Source organism: Geotrypetes seraphini, chromosome 2, assembly GCF_902459505.1.
Source record: "Geotrypetes seraphini chromosome 2, aGeoSer1.1, whole genome shotgun sequence".
NCBI lineage: Eukaryota > Metazoa > Chordata > Amphibia > Gymnophiona > Dermophiidae > Geotrypetes > Geotrypetes seraphini.
Genome location: NC_047085.1, coordinates 70900218 through 70924401, shown reverse-complemented (window position 1 = coordinate 70924401; position 24184 = coordinate 70900218). Strand labels below are relative to the sequence as shown.

The following is a 24184-nucleotide window of genomic DNA, read 5'->3' as shown; positions in this document are numbered from 1 at the left end:
TTTAATTGCCTATTAACTCAAAACACGGCTCAGTAGTCAACAAGCAAACACGTATTTCATCATTCACCATCTGCAGTCATTCTCTTTTTTTCGATTTAATATCTGTCAAAGCTAAAAATCCAAGTTCTCAAAGATAAGATCCAAAGTTAGGATAACTACTACATTAGTGATGACATGAAGGCTGCCAATCAAGTGGAGAATGCTTCCTCCAGGGCAAGGCAAATGATGGGTTGTATCCGTAGAGGTTTTGTCTGCAGGAGACCTAAGGTCATAATGCCGCTGTACAGATCCATGGTGAGACCTCATTTGGAGTATTGTATTCAGTTCTGGAGACCACACTACCGGAAGGATGTGCTGAGAATTGAGTCGGTTCAGCGAATGGCCACCAGGATGGTCTTGGGGCTCAGGGATCTCACGTATGAAGAAAGGCTGAATAAATTGCAGCTGTACTCACTTGAGGAATGAAGAGAGAGGGGAGACATGATTGAAACATTTAAGTACATCACGGGCCGTACCGAGTCAGAAGATGGTATCTTCTGTCTCATAGGACCCTCGACCACCAGAGGGCATCCGCTGAAAATCAGGGAAGGGAAGTTTCATAGCGACTACAGAAAATACTTCTTCACCGAAAGAGTGGTGGATCATTAGAATGAACTCCCACTGCAGGTGATTGAGGCCAGCAGCGTATCAGATTTTAAGAGAAAATGGGATATTCACGTGGGATCTCTAGGGGAGTAAAGTCAGGGGGGCAGGTATTTTGGTATGGGCAGACTTGGTGGGCTATAGCCCTTTTCTGCCGTCATTTTTCTTTGTTTCTAAGTTTCTAAAAAATAAAGCTAAAATCACTTGCCATTAGTTTTCAAGGACCAATCATGTCAAAGAATGATGCTTGTCTAGGCAGTTGTGTCCTTTCGCACACAGACACTCATAACATTGACGGACATTTGCATACGCACTGTACATGTCATCTATTGTTTTGAAGGGCAATTATAAAAATAAAGTAAAATTCTGCAATCTCTCATGGCACACCTGTAATCTCTTCGAGGCACAGCAGTTGAGAGACACTGGTCTAAAGTGACCCTTCCAACTCTTACAAAGGATCAAATTAAATCTCTTGAATCTCCCATTACACTTTCAGAAATTCTAAATGCTGTAAAGTAATTTCCCTTAAATAAAGCTCCAAGTATGCATAGTTTCTCACAGAATTCTATAAGACCTTCGCAGTTGACCTCACTCCATTGCTTCAAATGCTTTATAATATATTGCAAGATCAGTACATTTCAGGTATGTTTGTTGAGGCTAAAATAGTAATTATACCTAAGCTGGATAGAAAGAGTACAAATGTGGCTAACTAGTCATATTTCTCTGATCAACTTATACAGTAAATATATGCTAACATTATTGCTCTCAATCTAACTTCTATCCTTCCATTCCTCATTCATCTTGATCAAAATGATTTTATGTCAAACAGAGCAACTTCCCTGGAGAAGAGGAGACTTAGAGGGGATATGATAGAGACTTATAAGATCATGAAGGGCATAGAGAGAGTAGAGAAGGACAGATTCTTCAAACTTTCGAAAAATAAAAGAACAAGAGGACACTTGGAAAAGTTGAAAGGGGACAGATTTAAAATGAATGCTAGGAAGTTCTTCTTTACCCAACGAGTGGTGGACACCTGGAATGCGCTTCCAGAGGGAGTAATAGGGCAGAGTACAGTACAGGGGTTTAAGAAAGGATTGGACAATTTCCTGCTGGAAAAGGGGATAGAGGGGTATAAATAGAGGATTACTGCACAGGTCCTGGACCTGTTGGGCCGCCGCGTGAGCGGACTTCTGGGCATGATGGACCTCAGGTCTGACCCAGCAGAGGCATTGCTTATGTTCTTATGTTCAGATAACTCTAGGTTAAACTGCAATATCCTTTCACTGACACAGCTTCTAAATAATCTTTGCCTTCCCTCTACCTGGATGCAGAGAAGGCATTTGATTGTGTAGAATGATTTGAGTCTTTGGGGGGGGGGCTTCATTGGTTTTAATGTGATCCAAAATTTATTGATATGATAAAAATATTGTCTTTTAATACCATGGTAAAACCTTTTGCCAATGACGTTCTATCTGGTACCTTTTCCATTTTCAGGGGGATGAGACAAGGTTTCCTCTTTCCTCCCTTTGTTGTTTAATCTCACTATCGAATCTCTAGGTTTTGCAATAAGTCAACATATACAGATTTCTATATTTAAGTAAGTCCTACTGAAATTATAATTATCACTAAATATAGAGGACCTTCAGTTATATACTGATACTGACTCAATCCCACATGTTTTCTTTATTTCTGATTACGAAGTGAACTGAGGGAAAAAAAAGAATGCTTCCCACTAAATGAAAATCAATCCACATGGTTTGACATCTTTCCCTGTTAAGATACAAACTTCTTTTTTAAGTATTTAGTTATCCAATTTGGTCACTCTATAGCTGATAAGATAGATAAAAATATGAATCTTCTTCTATCATCATTAGAAGATATTCCAGCCAATATTCAGCAGTATTTAACTGGTCAGAAACGACTCCTGTCTAACTAAATAACACTATTTATTTATTCAATTTTCTATACCGTTCTCCCAGGGGAGCTCAGAACGGTTTACATTAATTTATTCAGGTACTCAAGCATGTAATATACCCTAGCATACACTAGGCCAGCTAACCCCCAGTATTTGGTGCGAGATACTCAACTATCTCCCACTGTGCTAATATTCATTATCTGGCCAAATATAGACCCCCCTCCCCTAAATAGGAGGTCTGCCTTTGGCCTCTATTACTTATCTGACCAGCCAATGAATATTGGACTGAGCTAGTTATGTCTACAGCGCTTGCATGTAAACTGGAAATTCAATGCCTGTGGCCAGGTTTGCCACTGACCATGGGAGGTGGCTGGGCTGCCTCCCACAGTATGAATTTCAGCCCAATTATTTCTAGGTAGTCCCCTCCTTTTCCTAAGTTGATGGGATGTGTTTACAGCAACAGAAAAGGTAGCCTGCACTAAATGCAGGTAGAAACTGCATTTTATTGTAACTTATTGTAGTTTTCAAGTTTGGCAGAAAACCTGCAGATGAAAACAATTCCAATGGACTTTGGAACAAAGCGGACAGCTTGAAAATTACCCCTCCGCCCACTTTTGACAAAATGGCAGCATGAACCCATTTTCTGATAGGTTTGTTTCAGTGATTCATGTTGCAGATACCTGTGAGACTTTAATAATCCAAGGCCAAGATGCTGCTGCCTTTGTGACTGATTAACGGATGTTTTTTTATGGTCAGAATTGATGTTTTATTAACTTCTGTTTTTACCTTTACCAGACTAGCACAAAACAGATTTCTTTTTAGATTTTTAATTCATCAAGTTGCTAGGACGTGAACCCAAGTTGATGGCACCTAGCAATTGTTAACTTAGGGCCCTATATTCAACCGGCAACTGTCAGTGGTTTTGCTGACTGCCACCAGTGTTAAACCCAGAAATTCATGTCCAGGCACTGATATTGAATTTCAGGTTTCCAGAGCTGGCTAATGCATAGCCAGTTAAATGCAATATATTCAACACTTAACTGGCTGTGGATACTGCCTAAGGATAAGATTGACTTTTATGCAGTCCTCTTTATCCAATTAACTTGGCTGGTTAAGTGTTGAATATTGGCAGTTAACTAGCAAAGTGCAGATTCTGCCCTCAGAACACCCCTAAAATAGCCATTTTTCAGCACTAACTGGTTATTTTCAGTGGCACAAACAAATTAGTGCAGCTGAAAATAAGCAATTCACCCCAAATAGATGATTTAACTGGCCAAGAGCCTTTTCTGGCCAGTTAAATCATGTTGAATAACCACCCCTTAATTTACTTTTCAAGCTATTGAAAGTACTATGCTGACACAAGTGTGTTATTTCATTGGCAGATCATCAATAGCGTGGTTCTTCTGATTTCGCTGAGTGCCCTCACTGAGTCTGATCACTATCGTTTACCAACTACTGAACTGGGCAGCGACTTTGACTTTATAGATGATGCTAGTAAGTAGAGATACACACTCTTGTCAGATTTTAAAATTCTATTTCATTATGTTTGTTGCATACACTCTTTGGCCAGCCCAACTCCTTATCCATAAATTAAAAAAATATTATACAGATAGTATTGGGCCATCTAAATCAGTCAATAGCCAGATGTTATCCATATAATTAGGCGCTTATTAGGAGTGGGGGTAGAGGCGGCCCAAGAAATGATACATATGTGCAGCTATAAAGTAGGCGAGTTAAATGGATAGTACAGTCATACAGAATCGTATTAGTGTAGTTGCACGCTGTACAGCTTGACCACTGGTTCTCCCCTGCCCACTTTGCCACCACCACTGAGAGGAAACGGTGGGCTGGGAGCAATTTAATGCACTCCTTATTTTATACCCTGTGTGGCTGAACTGCTTGGTACAGTGCTACTGACACATTCACTGACCACTTATCAACAAAACTACCTGTACAGATTAAGTTAAATGCCAGTACTGGTGTTTACACACAAGTGGGGGCAAATAAACTCAAGATTGTTTTTTCAACTTGAGTGATTAGAAAAAGTATCCTCAAAGGCAATGGAATAATCACTCATAACAGATCTCAACATCTACAGTTTCAATCCTGTATACAACTCTTGGTAACTTTTGTGCTCAGAACCATGGAGTCAATAACAGGTGCAAACCCCAACACTAATGTCTCACCACCCAATCATCGCATCTTAAAGCACCATTTGTAGACAGTATAGATGTTTAAATTGTTGACTTGGGGTGCGACTAAGTCAACACTACTTGTTCTTCTCTATGCGTTTAAACAATAAACTTATCTTGTAGCTTGCGGATATCAGGTTCCGACATGATACGTTTCATATCTGCTTCAGGGAACCGACAGTATTACAGAAGGATTTTGATTATGAGCGGTGTTGACTCACAGATAGAACACTCTTTGCTTACTGATTGAACAAAAATATTAAGTCTTCCTCCCTTTGGAAAACTCAATTATTTGTTGATGCATTTCTTTGAGCATTTGACCTATTGTAAGGATGAGGATGGGAGGAGGATGAGCGGAATGAAATTCAGGGACTGGCAGCCCATGAGGAGATCGGCAGGAGCACCAAACCACGAGGAAAACCAACAGAGAAGACTGAGGACGTCACAGACACACAACAGGAGGAGGATGACCGAGATGAAGCTCGGGGGCTGGCGAACCACGAGGAGGACTGCAGGAGACCCAAAACACGAGGAAAACCAAAAGAGAGGGCAAAAACCTGGGTCTTAAACTGCCTATACACAAATGCTAGGAGCCTAAGAGCCAAAATGGGTGAACTAGAAATCATTGCCAGCAAAAAGGACCTGGACATAATTGGAGTTACAGAAACGTGGTGGACTGAGGACAATCAGTGGGATGTGGCCATACCAGGGTACAAACTATACAGGAGAGACAGGACACATAAAAAGGGTGGAGGAATAGCGCTGTACATAAAAGACTCCATACCCTCAGCCAGGATGGAAACAACAGTACGGGCGGATGGCTTGGAATCACTATGGGTTAAGCTACAGGGAGGAACTGGGGCAGACATTAAATTGGGTCTGTACTACCGCCCACCTGGACAACCGGAAGAAATCGACCAGTACATGGAGGCTGAACTGAGGCAGGTATGCAGAAGCGGAAATGTGGTGGTGATGGGGGACTTCAACTATCCTGGGATAGACTGGAGTATTGGACACTCAAACTGCGCAAGGGAGACCAAATTCCTAGAGGTCACGAGGGACTGTTTCATGGAGCAACTGGTCACGGAACCAACACGGGGCGATGCCACTCTTGACCTAATCTTCAACGGACTAGGGGGGCAAGCAAAGGAGGTGGCGGTATTAGCCCCGCTAGGTAACAGCGATCACAACACGATCCAGTGCAGGCTAGAAATTGGATCATCAAAGGGGAAAAGAACCACAACGACGGCACTCAACTTCAAAAAAGGAAATTATGATGCCATGAGGGAAATGGTGGGAAAGAAACTCAAAGGCAACATAGGAAAGATGGAATCCGTAGAAAAAGCCTGGACCTTACTCAAGGGGTCTGTGCACGAAGCACAAAACCTGTACATCCCCAAGTTCAGGAAAGGGTGCAAAAAAAATAGAACAAAAAACCCAGTGTGGATAACAAATGCAGTGAAGAAGGCGATAAGCGACAAAAAAGCATCATTCAGAAAATGGAAAAAAGACCAATCAGAGGAGAACCAAAAAGTGCACAAAGAACACCAGAAGGAGTGTCACCGACTGGTTAGAAAAGCAAAAAGGGAATACGAAGAGAGACTGGCAGAGGAAGCAACAAACTTCAAGTCTTTCTTCAGATACGTCAAGGGGAAGCAACCGGCAAGAGAAGAAGTGGGATCATTGGATGATGGAGATAGAAAGGGAGTAGTAAAAGAAGAGAAAGAGATAGCTGACAAGTTAAATGAGTTCTTCACGTCAGTCTTCACGAGGGAGAATACAACCAACATTCCGGAACCCGAGAAAATCGTAATAGGAGACCAAAATGATAAGCTGGTCAATTTAAAGGTAAGCCAAGAGGATGTACTCAAGCAGATAGACAGACTAAAAAGCGACAAATCGCCAGGTCCGGACGGCATTCACCCAAGGGTACTCAAGGAACTAAAAAACGAAATAGCGGAGCCACTCCGACAAATATGCAACCTATCCCTAAAAACCGGAGAGATCCCGGAGGACTGGAAAATAGCAAATGTCATGCCCATCTTCAAGAAGGGCTCAAGGGGCGACCCAGGAAACTACAGGCCGGTGAGCCTGACATCAGTCCCGGGAAAGATGATGGAGGCACTGATTAAGGACAGCATCTGTGAATATATCAAAAACAATGTGCAGCTAAAACCGAGTCAGCATGGCTTCTGCAAGGGTAGGTCTTGCCTCACAAACTTATTGTACTTCTTTGAGGGGGTGAACAGCCAGGTGGATAAAGGGGAATCTATAGATATCATTTACCTCGACTTCCAAAAAGCCTTCGACAAGGTACCACACGAGAGACTGCTCAAAAAGATATGGAACCACGGGGCGCAAGGGGAGGTCCACCGATGGATCAAAAACTGGCTGGCAAACAGGAAACAGAGGGTTGGCGTAAAGGGCCGCTACTCGGACTGGAAAGGGGTCACGAGCGGAGTTCCACAGGGGTCGGTGCTGGGACCGCTCCTGTTCAATATCTACATAAACGACCTAGAAGCGGGAACCAAGTGTGAGGTCATAAAATTTGCAGATGACACCAAACTATACAGCAGGGCTCAAACGAGGGAAGACTGCGAAGATCTCCAAAAGGATCTAACGCAGCTGGAAAAGTGGGCCGAAAAATGGCAAATGAGCTTCAACGTAGGGAAATGCAAGGTCATGCACGTGGGGAAAAAGAACCCGATTTTCGCTTACAAAATGGGGGGAACACCACTAGGGGTCAGTAACCTGGAGAGAGACCTGGGAGTGATGGTAGACGCAACACTGAAGGCATCGGCGCAGTGCGCCACGGCCTCAAGGAAAGCTAACAGAATGTTGGGTATCATTAAGAAGGGTATCACGACCAGGACGAGGGAAGTCATCATGCCGCTGTATCGTGCAATGGTGCGGCCGCATCTGGAGTACTGTGTCCAGTACTGGTCGCCGCACCTCAAGAAGGACATGGCGGTACTAGAGGGAGCAGGCAAAAAACTAGTAAAGGAACAAGCTACTTTAAATACCTTTTTAAACGAGAGTGGCGCTCAGAATCCAAGATGGAGTAAAAAACTTCAAATTGGGGTGCAAACCCCTAAAATGCGTTTTTTATAGAATCAATCATTGCACCATTTTGAGTGAAAAGGTAATAGAAAGTTCTTATTGAAAAACACTCTTGCTTTAAATGTCCAATAAATGTCCAATAAAGTGAAAATGTTCCAACTATTATATAAGTTCAACTACATGAGTTCAAATCAGAACTTATCTTAATGGTTCAGATAGCGTTGACCCGGCGAGGTTCTAAACCTCGCCGGGTCAACGCTATCTGAACCATTAAGATAAGTTCTGATTTGAACTCATGTAGTTGAACTTATATAATAGTTGGAACATTTTCACTTTATTGGACATTTATTGGACATTTAAAGCAAGAGTGTTTTTCAATAAGAACTTTCTATTACCTTTTCACTCAAAATGGTGCAATGAGTGATTCTATAAAAAACGCATTTTAGGGGTTTGCACCCCAATTTGAAGTTTTTTACTCCATCTTGGATTCTGAGCGCCACTCTCGTTTAAAAAGGTATTTAAAGTAGCTTGTTCCTTTACTAGTTTTTTGCCTGTTTATGGTCATTTGGGAACAAATCTCCTTTTTTTGAAATTTACCCAGTTGTGTATATTGGGTACTAGAGGGAGTACAGAGAAGAGCGACTAAACTGATAAAGGGAATGGAAAATCTCCCATATACCGACAGATTAAAGTAGCTAGGACTTTTCTCCCTGGAAAAGCGGAGACTTAGAGGAGACATGATAGAAACCTTCAAGATCCTGAAAGGCATAGAAAAAGTAGACAGGGACAGATTTTTCAAATTAAGGGGCACCACAAGTACAAGGGGGCACTCGGAGAAACTGAAAGGGGACAGGTTTAGAACAAACGCTAGGAAGTTCTTCTTCACTCAGAGGGTGGTGGATACATGGAACGCGCTTCCAGAGGCTGTGGTAGACAGGAACACATTAAATGGTTTCAAAGAAGGTTTGGATAGATTCCTAGAAGAAAAAGGGATTGAAGGGTATAGATAGATATAGACCACTACTCAGGCAATGGGCTTGATGGGCAACCGCGGGAGCGGACCGCTGAGCAGGATGGACCTCTGGTCTGCCTCAGCGGAGGCAACTTCTTATGTTCTTATGAATCTTTCTGCTTTTGCTTTTATCTGTTATGACCTGTTTCAATATTTTATGTACGTAACTTTATTGTAAACCGTTTTGGAATAAAATGGTATAGAAATTGTAAAAATAAATAATAAATAAATAAAGATTCAATATGAACTCATATCGCCACATTTCCGAATTTGGCCAACGAGGCCATTCCACAGTTTTACTCCTGCACATGAAAAGGTCATAGCATTCTTTTCCACATACTTGGGATTGGCCTTTGTTTTCAACCGTGCTGAATTTTCAGAATGAAATGATCTTGATGATTGGTAACCAGGCATCAAACTCTTAAAAAAAATTTGGGAATCGTGCCATATAGAAATTGATGACATAGCATAATTGCTTTATAATTGTTTTATATTGGATTCTAAATACAACTGATAGCCAATGCAGTTGTCGGAGATATGGGGGTAATATGCTCATATCTTGGTGTTCCGGTTATCAATCTGGCCACGGCGTTCTGGATCACCTGTAATGCCCTACACCTGGTTTTAGTTATTCTCAGATACAGGACATTGCTGTAGTCCAGCCGCGACAAAAACATTGCTTGTACAACAGCACGAAAGTCAACTGGTGACAGCATTGGTTTTAAATGATACAATCAATATATCTGTGCAAAGCATACTTGCACTGTCTTTAACACTTGACAACTCATTGTAAGACCTGGGTCCAATTTTACTCCCAGGACTGTCATTGACTCCCTCACCAGCAATACCTCATCTATCACTTTTAATGCTTTTTGCTTTTTACCCGGTCAGATTTACCCACAAATATTACCTCCGTCTTTTCTACGTTCAATCTCAAGCATTGCCTTTCCATCCATCCTGTAATTTCACTCATATAATTACTCATCAATTTCTCTAACCCATCCCCCCATACATACACTGGGAAGAAAAGATGATATCATCTGCATCACTTTCTTCACTCTTTTCAATTTGAATTCATCAGGGCCTCTCTACAGAAACTATTATTACTTCCCTTCTTAACAATCTTTATATTGCTCTGGATAAGGGTAATTTCTTTCTCTACTCATTTCTCTGGATCTCAGTGTAGCCTTTGATGTGGTGAGTTACTTACTACTTTTGTTCAAATTATCTTCAGCTGATATCTCGGATTCAGTACTTACGAGTATGTGATTTTCTTGGTTCCTTGCTAATAGCTCTTTTTCTGTCTCTCTTCTCAAGTGAAGATCAGATTCTCTTCATGCCCACTGCGGTGTCCCACAAGGACTGGGAGAGCTGATACAGGGTACACATCACTAGCAGGATGTTGTTTTTGATCTAGCCCATGACTAGCATAAAGATAATAAGGATGGCTTTTGTTTCTGGTTTTTTCTAGTCCAGCTTTCATGAGTTATTGGTAAGATTTCAAATGCAGTTTAATCATCTGGTTTTCATTTTGTCTAATTTCTCTCCTGCTTTATGAAATCTTTATTCTAGAACTTCCACAATTGTATACAAATTTAACTATTATTGTGCTCACTTCAACAGTGCAAGGTATGGTAATATTGCTGTATTGTTTGTTTTTTTCAGATATATGTATTGGTACTGCAGTTTCACTTCTGATGATTTTGATCTGTGCAATGGCTGCTTATGGAGCATACAAGGTAATGTAGACCTTATATAAGTTGCTACTTTTTTCCCTTAGATTCAATGGTTTGTAAACCAGAACCGGGAAAATTTATAGCACACGAGGCTAAGTCAGGGCAGTCACTTCTGGCTTTATACATTCTGCTGTCATTGCTGGAGGTCATCTGACTGAGGCTCCTCATCTTCCCAAGTCTTTGAACTTTCAGAGGGTTTCCTCTATTTGTCAGACCTTCAGTATAGACCATCTGTTTGCTCATCAGACCTCCAAGAATGACTTCCCCTGCTCCTCAGACCTCACATGGCTTCCCTCCAACTGACTTAATATCTTTCATTGTATCATTTTTATAAGCTTTTGTAAACCGCATTAAACTTATGGTTATGCAGTCTAGAAATCTGATGTTATGTTATGACCTAAAAATGATGATCTTGATCAAAAAACTTGCCCTTCCCCTTGCCTCTTGGAATCTCCTATGTTAACTAACTAAAAGTGAAAGTGTCAGTTAGTCTAAATTTCATTCTCTGACCCCCATCTGAATATTCATGTGCTGAGATCCCACCACCCCAGCCATATCATCAAGCACCTTTGCTATAAAGCAGGGGTGTCCAACCTTTTGGCTTCCCTGGGCCGCATTGGCCGAAAAAAATGTTTCTGGGGCCGCACAAACGCGCATATGCTGCAGTAAGACAGAGGAAGGAGATGGCAAGACGGTAAACACTGCATCGCCCTCGACCAGGGCCGCACAAAATACTTCACTGGGCCGCAGGTTGGATACCCCTGCTATAAAGCATCTGCCTCCACTCCTTTTTAAAGCCCTCTGCCTAGAAGACAAACACCCTTTCTCAAACTCTCTTCTTCCCCTTTTTGTGGAGGGAAATATGACACCACCCTCTGTTGTATGATGCCTTACTTAATCAGCAGGAAGTACAGGAGAGCTTTCTTGCTGGTACCACTGTAATCATCCAAGCAATGCTGTTAGGTAACAATTTACAGTTCAGTGCCACCTGCAGCATCATTTGGATATCTCCTGGGGTTGTCAGCAAGAGGTTTTTGCTGGGGGCCAAGGCTGAGAGGCAGGTTCTACTTTGATTTTAGGAGTGGAATTGCCTTCATAAGAACATAAGAATTGCCATCTCTGGATCAGACCCATCAAGTCCATTGATCCGCACACGTGGAGGCCCTGCCAGGTGTACCCTGGCATAGTTTTAGTCCCCATATCACTGTATGCTTCTCAAGGGAGATGTGCATCTAATTTACCCTTACCCGTATCACTCTATGCCACTCTTAAGGAGATGTGCATCTAATTTACCCTTACCCGTATCACTCTATGCCACTCTTAAGGAGATGTGCATCTAGTTTACCCTTAAATCCTAGAACGATGGATTCTGCAATTACTTCCTCTGGGAGAGCATTCCAGGTGTCCACCACTCGCTGTGTGAAACAGAACTTCCTGATATTCGTCCTGGACCTGTCCCCTCTCAGCTTCAGTCTATGTCCTCTTGTCCATGTCACATTGGACATTGTAAATAACTGCTTTCCCTGCTCCATTTTGTCGAATCCTTTCAGTATTTTGAAAGTCTCGATCAGATCCCCTTGTAGTCTCCTCTTCTCAAGGGAGAACAACTCCAGTCTCCTAAGTCGTCCTCGTAGTCCAGGTTCTCCATACCTTTCACTAGCTTCGTTACTCGTCTCTGCACCCTCTCTAGCAGTTTTATATCCTTCTTTAGGAATGGAGATTGGCATTATGGGGTTTGAGAGGTGCCTTACTATAGCAGTGAAGGATAGATGAATATAGAGATGCAGAAGGTCCATTGGTTTAACTGAAGAGAACTTGAGCCTTGAAGTTCTGGGAGAGAGATCTGACGATCTTCAGGGGTTGGCAGCTAGGGAAAACCTTAATGGGAGGAGGAAGTGATGGAACAAAATCCCTCATGGTGACTGGCCCTTTCACTCCAGTTAGCACAGGGGATTTAGAAAGAGCACATTTGTTGTGTGATTTCCCCTGAAGCAGCTGATGTATTTGGTGAAACAAGGTACCCTATTGGAATTTTGGGGAGATATATGGTGTATTATGGACTGAGCAACAATGTGGGAAATGAAGATTTCTCGGGTGCAGCCCAGCGTCATCAGTTAAATTTTTCATGTGTGCACACGGAGGGTTTGTTTTTCATTTTGAGAATAAGTATGCCGATGCTGTGAATAGACAGCTTGATTTACCTTGTAGTAATGTACTATTGTGTACTTTGAGGCTTTTTTCTCCACTTTTTTGTAGTGCATATTTTCTCTAAGGAGCAACACCCTGATGGACATAAATTAAAACAGTTTATATTGTTTGGATGCACAAAAATAATCTATTTGAAGACACTGCCCCCAATTTAAAATCCTAATGACAACCAGAACTATGGAAGCCCTGTCCACCTGAAATAGTTATTCTTTCCTTGCCAGGTCTTACCTAATAGGAGAGATTTTTATTTTTTTTAATTATTTTAGCATATGGTCTCAAATGCTTTCTGAACATAACTTATAGGGTATATTCTTTGTAAAAAAGCCTGTTGGAAAAACTTATGCCTGGTCATTAAAATCTGTAATAACAAAGCAAAGTCTTATTAGATGAAAAAAATAAAGTTGACTAGGTATTTTCCATAGTTGTTGTCATGCAGAAAAGTATTGTAGTCCATTAGCTTATAATGAGCAAACAAAATGATGATAATGTAGTAGATCTTTATATCTGAAAAACACATTTCTAAATAGGAATTCTCTACTTGCAAAGATGATATTAGACTCTGAAGAAGTACTCGTACAGTATGGCATTTTTATAATAAGATGGTGTTGTCTCATAAACATTCCTGCAGCCCAAGCCTAAGCTAAGGTGAGGAGTGGCCTAGTGGTAGAGCTGCTGCTTCAGCCTAAGGGTATGGGATCAAATTCCAGCGCTGCTCCTTGTGATCCTGGGCAAGTCACTTAATTCTCTTTGCCCCAGGTACAAAATAAGTACCTATATATATATATACGGTACACTGCTTTGAATATGTGACCACAAAAAAGTGGTATACAAGTCCCATTCCCCTTTCCCTCTCATGAAATGAGACAGATGACAAGAGGATACCTGAAAAACTACTTCAAGAGAAGCCCATATGTATGAGTATCACTACAAGCTCCAGATTCTTTTCTGTGATGAATACTCAGATTAGTCCTTGTCTTGTTTTGGCATTTGTTTGGCTTAACTCACTAATAATCTTTCTTCCCTTCTTTCTCCTTTTTTCTCATTCTGTAGGAACGTGCAACCTGGATTGTCCCTTTCTTTTGTTATCAGATCTTTGGCTATGCTCTCAGCACTTTGGTCGCCATCAGTGTCCTTGTTTATCCAAGCATGATTCAGGATTACCTGCGACAGCTGGTAACACTGGGAGTTAAAATTAGAAATATATGAAATAGAAGGAAAAGCCTGTGGTAATTGGCATCATAGCTCAACAGAGGACAGTTCTCATTTGAACTTGAGATCCAGTGGAGTGGGAGGACACCAATTGGATTAAATTGATTTTAGTAACAAAGTTCAAGGGAAAGTAATTTAATGTAGATTGTATATTAATGATACCCCCTCTATCAATATCCTGATTCACTCCCTAGTAATTTCAACCATAGATTACTGCAATGCCCTTTATCAAGGTATAACCCAGAAAGAATCCGCAGTCTACAACTATTGCAAAACACTGCTATTAAATTAATCTATCATGCAAAAAGATTTGACCATGTCACTCCTCTCCTCTGCAAAGTACATTGGCTACCTATCACTCACCGCCTCTCCTATAAAATACTCCTCCTCACCTTTAAAACAAAAAACTCTAACCAACCAGCGTTCATAGATAAACTTTTGATCCCTTACTCATCATCTAGGGCCTTCGAATCTAATAATCAAAATCTACTCTCCATACCGTCAATACAGGAACTGTTTTACAATACTACTCGCAAATCCATCTTTTCAGTCACCGCTTCCTCTCTGTGGAATGCCCTCCCATTAGATGTTTGATTAGAGAACTCGCTTGAAAAATTTAAAGCAAAACTTAAAACTTTCCTCTTTAAAGATGCCTTTATTCTTTAGTATCGGCTTCCGCCTCTTAATTCCTTGATTCTTGTGAAGCTTTGAAGCATCTAATGCTTCTTTTGAAGTGATTCCCATCCTAATGTTTTTCTACTCCCCATTTATCGTCCTTTTTTAAATTAATTTTACTTTGATGTATTTTAAACAACCTTTCCTACTTTCCTTCTATTTCATATATGTTAGCCTAAATTCATCTAGGATTTTTAATATCTGATAAAATATTGCTTTTATTTATTTATTTTAATTGGGGTTGGTTGTTTGGATTTGTTTGTTTTTTGCAATCTTTTTATATTGTACACCGTTTAGACACTTGTTTTGATAGACGGTATAGCAAAAATAAAAAAACTTGAAACTTAAACAATATTATATTGATTAATAAGAAGGATTGATCAAAATATTTTTTTTAAATTGATAAATTTGCAAAAATAGCTTATGTGGGGTGTAGTATATTTGAGTGTAAACTATTAATTAATTTAGAAGTTCCGAGCAGGAGTGATTAGATATGCTTATTCATTGAAGATATCCTGAAAATCAGACTGGCTTGGTGTATCCCAAGCACTGGTTTGAGAACCCCTGGTCTAGATAAGGTAGTTTTGATAGTGGTATTGGCTTTTGAGTGTGACTTTCAGTAGTATAGACCAGGAGTCGGCAACCTTTTTACAGCAAAGAGCCAGTTTATCCAAAATGTTTGACCCAAGTTTTACAAAGAGCAGCAAGGTATAGCTTCTCTGCTCTCCAAACCCCTTGCAAGTCTCTGCACCTCTCAATTCTCCCCCTCCCCTGTCCGTCCCCCTCCCCCCAACCCATAGCCAAGGTTCTCACCCCTCTTCAGGCCCCAGCCCTTTAATCTTCCTCCTAACCCCATGATTCCCCCACCCCACCCACAGGCCTACCGAGGTACCTGGCGGTCCAGAAGGAGTCTTTGTGGTAGGATCACGGCCCTCACTCCTGCCTCCTTGCGGCTGCCTTATAAAATGGCTGCCATGACCTCTCACAGCACTACAAGAAATTCCACGAGCAGCTAAAAGAGGTTGCAGCCTCAAAGAGGCAGGAACAAGAAGGTCCTTAGTAGACCCGAAGGGAGGGATCGTGGGGTTGAGTGGGAGATTAAAGGGTCAGGGCTTGGAGAGCCACAGCCACATGCAAGAAGAGCTGCATGTAGCTCGCAAACTTGTCAACCCCTGGTATAGACTATTGGCTTTTACAATTAGAATTATATCAGATTGGGCCACCAGGAACATGGATCTGCAGCTAGAGGGGCAAGAGAAGATAAAGAAGACAGCAATAGTCGGTGGGGACTCCATCATCAGACAAGTTGACAGCCACATAGCGGGAGAAAGACAGGATCGGCTGGTGACCTGCCTACCGGGAGCCAAGGAAGAAGATATAGTGAGCCGCATTGACAGGATCATCGACACCGTGAAAGAGGAAGATACGGCAGTGGTGATCCACGTGGAGACAAACAATGTGAGCAACAGGAAATACAGCAGGGAAGGACTGAAGGACCAGGTCTGGATGCTAGAAAGTAAGTTGAAGACCAGAACGCCGAGGGTAGCATTCTCGGAAATCCTGCCGGTACCCAGGGCTGACGAGAAGAGGAAGACGGAGCTGCAAGCAGTCAATGCCTGGATGAGGTACTGGTGTGAGGAAGAAGCATTTCACTTTGTGCGCAACTGGACGACGTTCTGGGGGAAGAGCAAAGCTATTCAGGAAGGATGGACTCCACCTCAGCGGAGACTGAACGAGGCTACTTGCAAGAAACATCAAGAGAGAAATTGAGAAGTTTTTAAACTAGCAAGAAGGGAAAGCTGACAGTTGACCACGAGTCTATGTTTTGGGAACCGGTATACCCAGAGGATACCATGCAGGAAGATAGCAGGGAAGACTTACTGGATCATCGGCAAGACAGAAATCCTGACGGATCGAAAGGGAAACCATAGTGAAGGATATGCAAAACAAACTGGTGAAATATTTTTTCATACAATATGTAATTAAACTTTGAAATTTGTTGCTGGAGAATGTGGTAAAATCAGTTATCTTAATCAGGGTTTAAAAATGGTTTGGATAATTTCCTACAAACAATGGTCTAAGGCAGGGGTAGGCAATTCCGGTCCTCGAGAGCCAGGTCAGGTTTTCAGGATATCCACAATAAATATGCATGAGATAGATTTGCATCTCAAGGAGGCAGTGCATGCAAATCCATCTCATACATATTCATTGTGGATATCCTAAAAACCTGCTCTGGCTCTTGAGGATCAGAATTGCCTACCCCTGGTCTAGGGAAATTAAGTAAAGCACTGAGATAGTCTTCAAGGTATCAAAATAAATCACAGTGTTCAATTACCAACATTAATAAATTATTCATTTTTGAAACATTCAGACCCGCAACCATGAGGTTAAAATATAAATCAAACCGGTATTGCCAATGGGACCATCATGATGTTTCACTGCCCCGACCACCTTTAAACATAATAGGTAACCATCGTATTGTGATAAAGAATTGAAAGAACTAAATAATAAGAGTGAAACTTATCTGTGTGTAGCGTGAACTGCACATTCAGTGTAGTCAGTCGGCTGGCCCCCAATTGCTCAGGCGATACCGGATTTACTACTCTTAACTCTCAGAACCGGTGAGCTGTAACTTAACAGAGAAATCCATAGGCCATTATTGAGATGGCTTGGGAAAATCCACTGCTTATCTCTAGGATAAGCAGCATAAAATCTGTTTTACTACTTGGGATCTAGCTAGGTACTTGGGACCTGGGTTGGCCAATGTTGGAAACTGGATACTGGGCTTTATTCCTTAACCCCACCCTTCCCCTTCTCATCTCTCTCCTTTCCCCTTCCTCACCCTTTTTCATATCTTTCCTATCCCTCTTTATTTCATTTATTTGAAAATTTTCTTACTCTTGCCATGTACTTATCTGGGTGAGGTGCAAAAGAAGCAATATAATAAAATCATATATGGAATGGTCTAACCTAAAACTTATATACTCACAAACAGGGTTGGCCAAAATTGTATAAAATCATCTGGAAATTCATCCTTCCATTTTCCCTTTTTTCCATCTCTCTCCTTCCCCTTCCTTATTCCCTCCTCTTTATCTTTCCTTCCTTTATTCTCCTGCTTCTCACCATTCTTACTCTACCTCTCTTCCAGTCTCTAATGTCACCATATCACCGTCACCATCCCCTCCCACTCTATGCCTCTCATCACCATTGTTCCCCTCCTGGGTTTTTTTCAGCTTCTTCAGTTTTACATTTCTTTCTGTCTCTTATCCTCTTCCTCTCAAGACCATGCTGCTTTGGTCACAAATGCTTTTCCCCCAAAAAAAATTAAAACTCAGAGTATTTTATCAATAATAATACATTTTTATTTTACTTTCTCTTTGTTAAATCAGAATTTAGGATGGATACAAATGAATGTAAGCATACAAATATGATTATAAAGAATACCCATACAAAAAATTATTCCTGTGGACCAGAGATAAAGACTCAAGTTGGCCAAAAAGAGAAGTGTGTAGACTTAAAAATAAGCCTGCTAACCTCTCCTTTGGTCAAATAAAACATACTCCTTCTGCTCTTAAATAACCCTTTTTCCTTACACTGCTCCCATTCTGTGAAATCTGATTCCTTTCAGGGTGACACCATGGTATCCTAGATTTGTCCCCTTATCTTATTATCTTTAGGCAGGTCTGCCTAACGTGTACCCCTCATAAATTCTTTCAGACTGTCTCCTTGGTGTCAAAGTTTGGTCCTCACATATTCCACAGACCTATCAAAGTTTTGGGGGGTTTTTTTTCTTTTAAATTCCTTTTCATTACAGGCATATAGTGCTGACTATAATACTATATAGTATTATATAATAACTCATTCACGACTTAACAGTCAAGCACAGCAGCAAGGACTAGAGAGATTTTGTTGACCTAACTGTCCCTTTCTTCTATACACAGCCTTCCCACTTTGAAATACGATGCAGTGATTTAGAGAGAGGAGGGGAGCATGAGGACCATCAGTACCATGTATGCTCAAAGTATCTTTGGCCCCTGTTACTATATTCATCTGTCAACACTGCATCAGGTTTTGCTCTTCATACTGTGCCTGCTGTATTTGGGAAGCATTGCCTCACTTTCTTCATTCAACCAAACTTAGGGTCACCAGATTTCCTCTCTTTAAAAAAAAAAAAGAAAGATATGTAGCCCCACCCCATTCCGCCCTGTTCTGCCCTCAGCTCTGCCCCTACGTGACTTGTATCTCCTTTCCCAAGCTCCGGGCCATGTGATGTCATCACATCAACATCCACACATGCACAGAGGCCCTACAGATACAGCCCCAACCTCAGGGCCTTGTAAAACCCAGACAAATTGCTGACATATCTTCCTACTTGGGCCATTATACCAATAATGCTTCACAACATTCATTCCTACCAGAACACCTGGTTTTGGTCACATGTGCAGAACACAGATAAAACCCTATGCATGTGTACCATCTCCTCCTTCTTTCTTCTCCCATTTTCCCATCTATCCATAAATAGCATTTCTTCCATCTCTTCCCTTTCCCACTCCTCCCTTCCCTGTGCATCATTTCTGGGACTTGGATACTGCCTTTTTTGTCCTTCCTCTCTCTCCCTTTCTCCCTCCATCCCTGTGTACCATCTCTTCCCTCTCCTATAGTCTGGTATCTTTATCCTCTCCTTCCCACAATCTGGCATTTCTCGCCTCTCCTTCCTTTCCCTTCTCCCCCTTTGTGGTCTGGCATTGCTATCTTTCCCTTCCCTCCCCCTGTCTTAGTCTGGAATCCCTCCCACCTTCCTTTCCCTGGTCTGACATCTCTCTCCTTGCCCCCCATGGTCTGGCACCCCTATCTGCCCCTTCCCCTCCCTTTCTTCCCCTGGAGGTCTGGCATCTTTCCTCCCCATCCCCACGATCCCACCCTCCTCATGTTATTCCTCCCCCCGTGGGATCTGGTGCTTGCTCACTGTTCTTACCAGCAGTGCTGTTGTAACCTTCAGTCCATCAGCAGCATGTGTGAAGTAAACATGCTGCCTTCGGCTGCTCAGAAGCTTTTTCTCTGCTATTGCTTCCTGTCCCCGCATAGGCGGGAAGCAGTAGCAGAGAGAAAGCTTCTGCTATATGGTTACCAGATGTCCAGTTTCCCCAGAGAAAAGTAGCAAAATTAAAAAGCCACCCCACACTCTTGATAGAGTCCTCAAAAAGAGGGCATGTCTGGGGAAACCTGGATATCTAGTAACCCTAACCAAACTACCTCCATACTGGACAAATATTTTATCACCACTACATTGGTATTTCCTACATGACATCAAGCTGAACCCTTGAGATGGCTTAATCTACTCTTAGAAACATGGGGTTTTAAAAGCATTGGTTATTCATAACTTTCTTTGTCTATCATGTTTTACATTTTGTAAAAAAAACTCTATGGAAAGTATTTAACTAAAATTTGAAAATTGTGAAATCACTGCTCTGTTTTGGAGGCAGGCATGATTCAAAGGGCCAGATGTAGAAATATGTTTCTTCTATTTTATGTCTATGGGAAAATACTTAGCATGTCTCACCCTGCTAGTCAGCATGTGCAGGCAAAGACTGACTGAGAACTTTATAGTGATGGGTTAGATAAATGGCAGCCTGTGTGCAGGACACAGCAGAAATTCTGGAGCCAAAAAATATGATAAAAAAGGGGGTCAGATTTTGAGGCTGATGCTTCAGCATTCATAATTCAAGCCTGAGTGTGTGTATTTTAGTAGTACATTTTCTTTTCTTTTCTTTTCATATTTTTACATTGGCTCGATTGTTCCCTCGTGATCTGAAAGTGTTTGTTTCTTGCAGGAAAAATTAAGGGTGAGCTGAATCCTGAGCAACAACACCTGCTGCTGAAGCGAGTCAGCTGACTGCATATCTTTCCAGCAGATGTTTCTGCTCTGTAAAGGAACAGATCTGTATTGGCAGTGTTTTCTCCCTCCTTCAAATGAGCAAATCCGTTTGCAGGGTTGGTGTACTGGAGCTCTGCCATTCCAGCTAGGAGCAGACTGCTGATATGTCATGCAGTCCGTCTGGAAACTCGGGCTGTGGCTCTTTTATAAAAACTGAGGGAGTCTAGCTGCCCAGATGCATTAATTTGAATCATTGTGGCAGTTGCAAATTAATTGCTATGATTGATTGTTTTCTGTTTATATGAAGCCACTTAAGTCATTCCTTTTTTAAAAGCTGCAAAATTGAAGCAGCTGTTTAGTTACCTGGACCTCATCCCTGGAGGCTGCTGATGAATTGGAGATCCAAAAACATTTTTGACTCATAAAGAGAAGATAATTATACGAAACATGAAAGAGCACTAATGGATTGCATGAGAAGATGCAAATTTACTTTTAAAATCTGGGCTTAATATTGTGCTTGAGTCATTCTGGAATAAAGTGATTGGAGAAGTGCGTACAGAGCATACATTTATTTTATACTTATTAATGCTATTCTGATGCAGTTTCCTAAATCTCTTAAATTAGTTTACAAGCCTCATCCTGCAGTTCATTCACTAGAGACCAGCAAATAATCGTTTTTCTGAAACATGTAACATACTAAGTAGGGAGGATAACCGTGGCCATTTTAAAGTATCACAAACATCTTAATTCACTTTAAAAGGTTATCACAAGATGTGAGTAAGGAAAAAGTGTCAGGCAAAATGTATTAAACCCCCCACAGCTAGGGTTACCATTATGGCTCCAGAAAAAGGTCTGATTAAGACATCCGGGTTTTACTTCCACCGAAAGCAATGGAAGTAGGGAGGATAGATGGACATCTGGGTTTTACTTCCGTTGAAAGCAATGGAAGTAAAACCCTGATGTCTCAGTTCATCGTCCATTTTTTGGAGCTATATGGTAACCCTACCCACAGCAGATGTTTGGCACTATTGAAATGCATTGAGAATAGTGACAGCCACTTTGTAAATTCAGGCTACAAGGATCATCAGGCTTATAAAATGCTATTTTTTAAACAAAAATGTTCACTATGGTTCTGGTTTATCATTATATTAAGCACTGTCAAAACAAGAGTACGTGACATCCTCTGCATGCAGATGATATATAAAGAGGAGTACTAATGAATTCAGAAATATTATGCTTTTTTATTTTAATGACTGCTGTAAAGAATTGAAAAGACTAGGAGGGTGGCAGTTCATAGACAACCTCCTGTTTGTTTTTTGTTTCGACTAGACTACGATACCCGCTAGAGAAGGCATTTTCCTCTTGTGTGTCTGTTCAGCGTACCGTATACTAGGAGTCACAATGTGCTGTGGTATTGAAATAAAGTATAATTGTGTGTTAGTGGTTTTGGGAGCCAAAGTACAAAAGCTTTAGGGCTAGATTAACTCGTCTATTATTGCCTTAATTCACATTATTGAACTATAATGCACCATTATTTTCAGAGCAGCCTATTTACTAATAATTAGTGGGTAATTGCATTTACATATATTTAATTGTAAATTAACATGTGTTAGAAACATAGAAAAAAGCAGCAGAAAAGGGCTATAGCCCACCAAGTCTGCCCATTCCAAGTATCCCCTCCCCTGAATTTACTCCCTTAAAGATCCCACGTGAGTATCCCATTTTCTCTTAAAATCCGTCACACTGCTGGCCTTTATCACCTGGAGTGGGAATCTGTTCCAATGATCCACTACTCTTTCGGTGAAGAATTACTTCCTGGAGTCGCCATGAAACTTCCCTCCCCTGATTTTCAGCGGATGCCCTCTGGTGGTCGAGGGTCCCATGAGCCAGAAGATATCATCTTCTGACTCGATGCGTCCCGTGATGTACTTATATGTTTCAATCATATCTCCCCGTTCTCTTCTTTCCTCAAGTGAGTGTTGAGTTAATGCACGTAGGGAACCTAGCTCTTGGTTTTACTATTGCTATCTACGCCATGTGCCATTGTAACTTGGGTGGCCCTGGTGGGAGTTGCACTGCATTCAACAGAATAGGTGTTCAGGCCATAGGAGCCTTTCCACTACATGTAAATCTTGTCCATAAAGAGGTATGGTGTCTTGACTGTGCATGAAAAGAAGGGTTTCTGCAGCATCCCTTGTGCCATACTGTATTTCCAACATATGCACTGCAGGCAATTTTAAAATCTTTAAGAAATTCCTGACTCTTATCCAAATGATGTTTCAGGGGACCTCTGTATTTTGCTTTTTACTGTGTTATTTTTTTTTATATATATATAAACAATTGTGTGCAAAAGTTTAGGTCACCTTGGCCAGATTTTATGTTTCACTGTATTCCTTAGGGGACAGAAGCCTACACAGCCTCTGCATAGTAAAAAAGTTCAGCATGATGTCTTTCTTAAAATTTTAATACATAAATACTATTTATTTGCTGGTTTGTTTGTTTTTTACTGAATTAGAATAAAACACATAATATGGGATGTGTCAAAATTTGTATATCCTTTCACTCAGTACCTTGTAACACCTCCTTTGACAGAATTAACTGGCTACATTTTAGAAGCTACGTAAATTTGTTTCCTACTCTTGCTTTTGAAATTTTTTTCCCATTCTCCTTTCAAGTTGGAAATATTCGCTTGTTCTGATGCAATGTGTCTAGGAGTCCTGATGATAGGTAATATCCCCCTTCTCACAAGTTGTGTTGCAGAAGGATGACATTTACATTTTTCAACTCTTCTTCCTCCTTTAATGGCTGTAGTGCCCCCTCCAGTTTTTTCTTCAAGCGAGTTGAGAAGGTATTTTTTTTAATGATCTGCTATATTTTATTATTTTAGGGTTTTTTGTCTGATTTTGAGGCTTTTCGGTGCTTAGAGATTCCCATTGACCCTGGGGCAGCTCTTTCTGGTAGAGAACACAGATCCTGTGAAAGAGAGCTAGCAGGGCACCTTGGGGTACCTGTCTGGCTAGCCTGCATTAAAACCTATGGAGCTCTGGGTCTGTTCCGCTGAAAGCTAGCTCACGACCTGATTTACCAGGTGTGTGAGCACAGGCCATTTGGCCCCCCCATGGTGGTCTGGTTGGATTTTAGTGGATACCTGCTGTATGTTCCTCCCCCTGTTGCATTGTGTGGATCCATGGGGGATGAGGTCACAGCCTAATGAATGTAGCATGTGGACTTGATTTGGCTGATTAAGGCAGTGTCTTCTCCATATCCCAGCTCTGTGAGAGCTGAAGCAAGCTAGCACCAGCACAGACAGTGAGTACAGAATATTACAGCCTATGGGAAAATCTAGGGGGAAGGGGGGAGTCAAAATTCAGGTTTGAAGCATTGCTGGGGTTAGATATAGGGTCCCCAAATCCCTTCCCACAAATTTTTGACTAGTTGGTCTTCCTGGACCATTTTTGTTGTGACCATGCTGCCACAGTGACCATTTTGGATTTTCTGATTTTTATTTAAAAACCTCCATCTGCCTCTAAAACGTTGGATTTTGCAAGAAATCACTTGGGATGGACCCCTTGGGCTGTGATACCCCTATATCATGTCAGATTTGCATTGGATGGTCGACTGAGTGTCCGTGCACCACAGGGCACATGAGAGGAGGGGTGA

At 41.4% G+C, this 24184-nt stretch overlaps 1 protein-coding gene across 1 annotated transcript in view; it reads left to right on the top strand.

Moving 5' to 3' along the window:
- LAPTM4B (lysosomal protein transmembrane 4 beta) overlaps nt 1–24184 on the top strand; it is a 116094-nt gene that overhangs the window by 32203 nt on the left and 59707 nt on the right. The window contains exons 2-4 of the mRNA XM_033930189.1: nt 3940–4051; nt 10487–10560; nt 13816–13938. Coding sequence (XP_033786080.1) covers nt 3940–4051; nt 10487–10560; nt 13816–13938 — 309 coding nt within the window. The remainder of the gene's footprint in view (nt 1–3939; nt 4052–10486; nt 10561–13815; nt 13939–24184) is intronic.